The sequence below is a fragment of the Enoplosus armatus genome, chromosome 17 (assembly GCF_043641665.1).
Source record: "Enoplosus armatus isolate fEnoArm2 chromosome 17, fEnoArm2.hap1, whole genome shotgun sequence".
NCBI classification, from domain to species: domain Eukaryota; kingdom Metazoa; phylum Chordata; class Actinopteri; order Centrarchiformes; family Enoplosidae; genus Enoplosus; species Enoplosus armatus.
In genome coordinates, this window is record NC_092196.1 from 9,708,993 (window position 1) to 9,716,243 (window position 7,251).

A 7,251-nucleotide genomic window follows, 5' to 3' on the forward strand; every position below is an offset into this window, starting at 1 on the left:
CCACTGATGATGGGCACATCTGTGATTTGTATATAAAACATGCATATTTCTTTATTCTAACAGGCAATGGTTAAATGTCACACTCATGGTCCAGACATTCATGGATTTCTGAAGATGAATCCGTCAGACTTTGGTGATGTCCTGACTTTCACTCTTGCAAGTTTTCACTTCATTGGTCATAACATTTTGTACAGATGTTCATGGTTCCCGGATGATGAATCCTGGTGTCTTTGGTTATCATGACTTTTCCTCTAGTGCCACCATGAGGTTAACACCATGACATTTTTTATTGAGTCTTTGGATGGATTGCTGTGAAATGTGGTACAGATGTTCAGGTCAAATTTTCTTTTAGTTATCACATTTCCATCGTCCTCAACGGTACTTTGTGTTTAGTGCCAATTAGCAAATGTTAGCATGCAAAATACACTAAGATGGTGAACCTGGTAAACATTATACCTGCTAAACATTAGCATGTTAGCATTTCCATTGTGAGTATGTTAGCATGCTAATGTGAGCATTTAGCTCAAAGAGCCGAAGTACAGCCTCACAGAGGCACTAGCATGGCTGTAATCTCTCAGTCTGGTTTATCTTTGTCTCACAGAGGATAAAAAAGTACATAATACAAATTTCTCTGTCAAAAGAAAGAAATTGACTGAAGAATAGTGTAAATAGTCAAAAAATATAAAATGACAAACAATGAAACACAACGAGAAAAGACAAGCTTACTGGACGGCAGTGAGGAAACTGCAGAAAATGAAACCCAACAACCAACTGGAATCACAGCTGGACAAACAGGGTAACTCATAACTACAGCAAGCATGTTTGTTAGTTTATATCCATTTTTTGATGAATTACAAATGTTCCACGGATTGATGAATATAACTCCTCACAGTGTGATGCCTCATTGGAATAAGTACATTTTGTATTATTTAAACCAATATCACACAATTGCATTACATCAAAAGATTGCGTTGTTGTAGAGCAAGTAAAGCTATTAATGGACTATAGATAAGCATTGAGTTCTTCTCCCCCATTTACAGTCCGGATAGTTTCACATTCGCTTGTATATGTAGATGACTTTGTGGCAGGATGGACAGCGATGCTCTACATCTTGACAGGAATCAATGCAGAACGGTATACAACAGCAAAGAAAACACCTGTAGGAGGAAACAAAGTGAATTATAACTTTCCAGATTTGTTGCTAAAGTAATAATGGTTTGTAAAACAGGATATGTACTTTTTCCAACATAGTTTTGGACTTATGATTTAAAATGTCTATTTATTTTTCCATAAAATAGAAACCACGAGAAACTAGACGTGTGGCGAGTTTCTACCCAAAAGGTTGTTTTTACCCAAAGATGGCGAGGGCGCCACAGATGGCCCAGGTCATCAGGCCTGCTGTGTGGTCTGTCTTGGTGACCACTGACTGCTGGCAGTGGGGACACACAGTTTGTCCTGGGACGTCATGTAGTGCAGGTGTCACTATCATGTGAGTCACTGAGGGTGAGAAATGCACAACACATGAAATAAAGGATTTGTCTCCATATTCACCTGTACAAGATTAAAATGAGTCCCGTGCCCCATTTGACACTGCAGCATCTGTTTACTGATAACTGGAGGTTATACATTTTTTTAAAATCTTTGTCAGTATTTACCTGTAACCAATGTAATTAAAACATCCTAAATTTGGCACATGGTAGAACAACATTGGCTGATCAGGCTGGCAGTGATGGTCACTGTTGTGGACAGCTAGTAAGACATTTCTGTTGACTTGTTCACTCTACTGTAGACTTTCCACTTTGGGCTGTCAACATTTGAGAATAAAATGTACTGACTGCACTGACTTAACAAGACCAGCAGAGGCTGCCAATAACTCATTTGATAGGGAGATAGACCTCTGTTTCTGTCCTTTAGAGTAAAGGATGTTATCCAAACATCCAGACAGATGGTTTTATAGTAAAGGACAGCTCAGATTGTTCTCATTGTGTTGTGTGAAACTGTCAACACAAAAAGTACCTTGAACTCGATATCAATGTAAATGTGAGAATTACAACACATCCTCCATGTGTTCATATGAGCTGTATTAGTGTGATGAACCTTTTTCACATGTGGAGTTCACATGAAGAAGTAATATACCTGGAAGGAATCCTTACTTGTCTTTTACCACAAACAATACTCAATGTGACTGTACGTCACAAGAACAAACAGTGAACAATAGCTTTTTGTTATGCACAGAGGCCACAAATGGGCTATTCTTCAGATCGCTTTGGTAGGAGACCGAGGACTTCACCCACTGACTTTGTGGCACTGTGCAGAGGCAATTCTTCTCATTTCACAAACTGGAACGAAAACACATTTGGGTCAAGTGCATCGCCTCACCTGTTGTGGCAGGTGCAGCCGTGGCCGGAGCAAAAGGAGCACCTGGCAGATGAAACACACAGTTTACCAAAGCAGGAAAGGACGAACAGATATTTATATCACTTAACATAACTGCCTTTGCAGAAAATAACTAATAACTGAATTCATTTTTAATTTGTGGATTTTGATCAGACATTGTATTTCAACATCCTTTGTCTAGATGGTTATGTGTGACTTAAGAACAAAACAAAGAACAAAGGTCCATTTGCTGCTTTTTTGAAATAAGATTGTTAGGCCTCAGATGAATTAATCATCTCAATCTCAAAAGTAAAACAGTAACATCTTTTGACTCAGGGAGTGACCACAGACACAGACCTCCTTGGTATGCAGCAGGTGGAGGTGCTGCGGGAGAGAAGCCCGGCTGAGGGTACATCCCTGGCTGAGGGTACATCCCTGGCTGAGGGTACATCCCTGGCTGAGGCATTGCACCGCCATAGTTCATAGGTGGCCCAGGGTATGGTGGAGCTGATTCCTGTGGCGGGTATCCTTTTTCCATCTTCAGAAAGCTTTACTGAATTTGAGAAATTTGTATTATTCATTTTTAAGTTAATCAACTGGCTTTCAAGCTAAGAAGTAAAAGTATAAACTTTGTTTTAAACAGTAACAATGTATGTTTGACACAATCTCATAGGTTGAGAAAAGGTTTTGGGGTTCTAGCTTAAAATGCCCACCAACATCAGCCTTGAAAACATGAAGGCCCCTTCATCCATCTGAATTAGCTTTACAGTGTGTGCCCTATTGCATATAAATGATCAACACTGGTTTTGTTACCTGCTTAATGATTTTCCACAATGTACAATAAACTGGAGCCGAACTAGATGTTATATTTGTATCCTGTTGATGCATAATTTCATAGGCTTGGTTACCTAAGAGATGTTGTCAGAGCAAAAAAAATATTTAGTCAAATGTAGATATTAGATTAGACTGGCTTATTGAGCCAAACTCAGATTTATTAACTGAACTCATAAAAAGTAACAGTTGGTTCCACTACAGTTGGTTCCACTACAGAAGGGAAGTGAAGACTTCGCTTCACTTCCCTTCTGTAGTGGAACCAACTGAAATTTACCTAATTAATTATTACCTAATTATTCATCAGCAATAGCCAAATTAAGGTAACATAGACACAATACTGACAGCAATGACAGTGGCTCTTCAACCATAAACAAAATTTGTGTAGCACAGCAGCATGTGAGAAATGACATGTGAGATTTCTGTGCAATCATGCCAAAACATAAGTTTTAGTTAGATCAGTCAGAATAATGCTCTGAGAAAGCCAGTGCTGGAGGAATCCTTTACTGTGGCTGAAAACGATGCTACGGGAGTAGTGAGAGTGAACCAAAACAGTAAAGCTGCAAACCGGACAGCTAAACAAGGAGCTGAAACTCACTAGTTGCAGGATAATCAGTAAAAATAATGTTAATGTAAAATCTTAATCTGTAAAATAACTATTAATAAAGTTGACACATATATGTAGTGGAGTAAAATGTACAGTAGTTGCCGCTGAAATCAAGTGAAGTAGAAGTATAGAGTGGCATAAAATGTAAATACTCAAAATTGTACTTAAGAAAAGCACTTGAGTAAATGTACTTTGGGGAAAACTGAGTGTAACTTTCAAGAAAGGTCAAACTGTAGTATTACTACAGGTCCAAGGCAGCCGGAAGCAATAAACACCAGCAATTTACCGTATTAGTCATTTGCTTAGTGGGAGAGGCATGGGGCAATAGAGCTCATGTTTAAAACCACTTTGCTCTGATAATGTTACCCTGTACCTGTCCAGATCCGTGAGAGCTTCTTTCAGCTGGGTCTTAGTTTTGTCATGCACTAAATCAGTGGATTATAGACGAATGCAGTGCCACAGTGTATGCTCTCAGTCAGTCCCTGTAAGCCTTCCGGTGTCTTGTCATAAATCCATCATAAATCAATTAGAGTAACATGAGCCACGTACACTGATCAAGCACTTGTGCCTTCCCCTGTTTTCTTTGGACAGTGCGGCTGAATAAGGCTTACAATGTCATAGATATATAAATAAAGATTTCCAACAGAAGAAAATTCACTATGTTAAATATTTTTTTCTATCTATGTTGTATAGATATACTTGTAGCTTGAACACAGTAGCAACAGTAGCTGCTTATTATATAACTACCAATGTGTAAAATAGGATTTGCCTACCTGTACCTGTGAGAGTTAAGCAGCCGCTCTCCTCGAGCAGCCTGGTCCTGAGTGAGGCTGGAAGAAACGCAGCAAAACCAAGAGAGCACAGAGGGAAGAGAGACAGTGCGGACGGTACAGGGCACGATTAGAAAACACCTGCACAGAAGACTGCAATCTAATTCCTGATAGAGGAATTACAAGAGTGTCTGTACTTCCTTTTAGTACGACGTAATGGAGTGACTGTAGTCTTACAACTTCATGATGCCCCCTCCCCCATCCTCCTCCCATTATTCCATGTGACTGGGTGGGTCGAAAGAAAATTTGCAGAATAGTATCACACTGTTTGTTCAAATACAGAACTCAACAAAAAGAGAAGGACAGAGATGTGTGTTTGTCAAGAACAAAGTGTTCTTTGTTGACCTATATAATGCCTTGTATCATAGATCAGTTGTTCTTTCAGAGAGCAGTCCTGGACAAATCACCTTTAAGAACTTATACATGCATAAAGTTAATATAACTAAACACTGTGACTGTGTATGTGTGTGTGTGGGGGGGGGGGGGTTGGCTTCCTGTGGTCTAGCTTTCTCTCAGTCTGACTCACTTAATGAGAAACATGTGAAGTGTGTGGTTGGAAAAAAAAAACCTCCATGCTTGCCAAAAAAACAACTGGATCACGTATACGATCCGGCTGTCATTGGGTTTTTATGATAGTGTTGGAGACTCCTTACATCTTAGTAACGAACCATAAACAAGCAAGTGGCATGCTTCATTGGCAGTGCTATCACATGCATGTTGCCTCTTCAGTTGGACTGTTATGTCTTATTCATTAATAAGTAATTGTCTATGTCTGTACTTGTCTGGTGTATTCCATCTTCTGCAAGGTGATACCACTTCAGAACCCATTCTGTGACAATGTTTTTAAGAACAGTACATTTTAAATAAACCTCTTAATGGAGTGGCTCTCTATTGGCTGTCGCTGTTTTTGCACTTTGTAGTGAAGAAGGATTTTCTGATATTTTGACATTGCATGCATGGCAGTAGGTTTAGTTAAAAGTGTAATCCACCTAACTTTGTTATAAGTGATAATACTTGCAACTCATTAAAGAAACAAGATTTGCGTGTTTGTTTGTTTGCTTGGAGCACCAGTGGATCAGAAGAACTCCAAAAAAGCTGACAAATACACAACTCTGACATATTATTTCCTTGTACATCTAGCAGACAGGGAGCAAAATGTGTTTCCGATCACCTGACAAATGTAAGTCCAGTATTAATTCTCAGACATCTAGGTTTTTGGTTGCTGTTGTTGTTTGATTTTGTGTCAATAAAACAGTCAGTACAACTCTCACAAACCTGAGAAGAGGTCTTATCAACCAAAATAAGTGAAATCACCCATGTGGGTGAACAATGGATATGCAGGGCCTTTAAATGTGACCTAAAGACTTCTTGTGTCAATGGGAAGTTGCCATGTTTCACTGCACAAGTTGTACTGCTTGTTAGGCAAATTACAACATTCTGTAAGAGTACCCAACCTAAGTTTCACATTCCAGGAGATTTTGTTTCCCATTAGTATATAGCTTACTGAATCACTTTACTTTGCACATTTATGGTGTTGCAATAGAAATGGCCTCAAGCAGAAGTAGTGGAATAAAAGAAGTTAACGGTATTGAAATGGGGAAAAGGAAAATCACACATTTAGACAAATAACAATTCAATGATTAATGAATGCAGAGGAGAACAACATGTGAATGGTTCTGTTCTACGCAAGCAGGGCTTCTCTGGAGCTCATTATTTCTCAGGAGGTCTTGGATACGATCCCGCCTGGTGTTTTTCAAGGAAACTTACCACACTCTTTCGCAATACTATTTGTCAGTGTAAGCTCAAGACATTCTCTCCCACACACTAAGTGAGCTTGAATGATTCACCTCTAAACACATGACTTTGACACATGAAGCCCTGATGACTGTCAAGACTGGACTGAGGAAACTGAGAGGTCACAGGACTATCACAAGAACATTCCCGGCCACATCTGGAATGCACTGCGCCATCCACAAATCCACAGAAAATGAGCACAATAGCAACAGTGTAATGTTAGACACTAGCTTTCCTTCCCCTCCACACAGGGACAGCAGAAAATGGGTCATTTTAAGGACCCTTCAGCAGGGAGGATATCAGAACACATTTGCATCCATGCAGAGAGGTCTTTCCTAATCACATATTCTTCTGGATCATTCACAGGCACATTTCTGGGGGAAAGCCTTCGGTACTTTCCTGGTTATTGAAGCATTTGAGGCAGATGTTTTTCTACTTTATTTCAACTCTTGGTGACGGCTTAAATTTCACGTAAGAGCTTAAGAAAACAGAAGATGCAACATCAATTCATAAAAGAAATGACCAAAGTAGAAAACACAACACTCCTCCACCTGGAAATCTTTGTCATTCTCAATTGGAGAGGCAGACTTTCTTTTGCAAACCGGACAAATAATCTTTCAACAACACCATCGCCTCCTCTCCTCTTCTGTCCTCCTCCACACACCCTGATGGCAGCGCTGCCTCTCTCCACCTTTTTATTTGTTTCTTTGTGTTTTCAATCTTTCATTTCAGTTTCTTTTCACGGTATACCTTCCATACAAGTGTTGGTTAAATACATGGTGTTCTGGGTGTGAAAGACAAGTTGGGAGTGAC

At 39.5% G+C, this 7,251-nt stretch overlaps 1 protein-coding gene across 3 annotated transcripts; it reads right to left on the minus strand.

Moving 5' to 3' along the window:
• Positions 1 to 227: 227 nt before the first annotated feature.
• On the minus strand, positions 228 to 4,700 carry LOC139300337 (cell death-inducing p53-target protein 1 homolog). Of its 3 annotated transcripts, none has more exons than XM_070923388.1 (5): positions 4,588 to 4,700; positions 2,734 to 2,929; positions 2,380 to 2,421; positions 1,353 to 1,497; positions 228 to 1,157 (listed from the first exon to the last, which is right to left on the minus strand). In XM_070923388.1, exons 2-5 carry the CDS (start codon positions 2,912 to 2,914, stop codon positions 1,052 to 1,054), a joined length of 474 nt encoding a protein of 157 aa, XP_070779489.1. In that variant the 5' UTR covers positions 2,915 to 2,929; positions 4,588 to 4,700; the 3' UTR covers positions 228 to 1,051. The 3 variants fall into 3 exon arrangements, with proteins under 3 accessions (XP_070779489.1, XP_070779491.1, XP_070779490.1); XM_070923390.1 differs by having other exon boundaries at positions 4,594 to 4,621; XM_070923389.1 differs by lacking the exon at positions 4,588 to 4,700 and adding an exon at positions 3,190 to 3,204.
• Positions 4,701 to 7,251: the final 2,551 nt, after the last annotated feature.

What these genes read in the sequence shown, in the direction of transcription:
- LOC139300337 (XM_070923388.1), bottom strand. Translation starts at nt 2,914, where the DNA reads ATGGAAAAAGGATACCCGCCACAGGAATCAGCTCCACCATACCCTGGG. An exon ending in ACCTGCTGCATACCAAGGAG is followed by an intron (nt 2,422 to 2,733) that starts GTCTGTGTCTGT and finishes TTCATCTGCCAG; the next exon opens with GTGCTCCTTTTGCTCCGGCC. An exon ending in GGCTGCACCTGCCACAACAG is followed by an intron (nt 1,498 to 2,379) that starts GTGAGGCGATGC and finishes TCTCACCCTCAG; the next exon opens with TGACTCACATGATAGTGACA.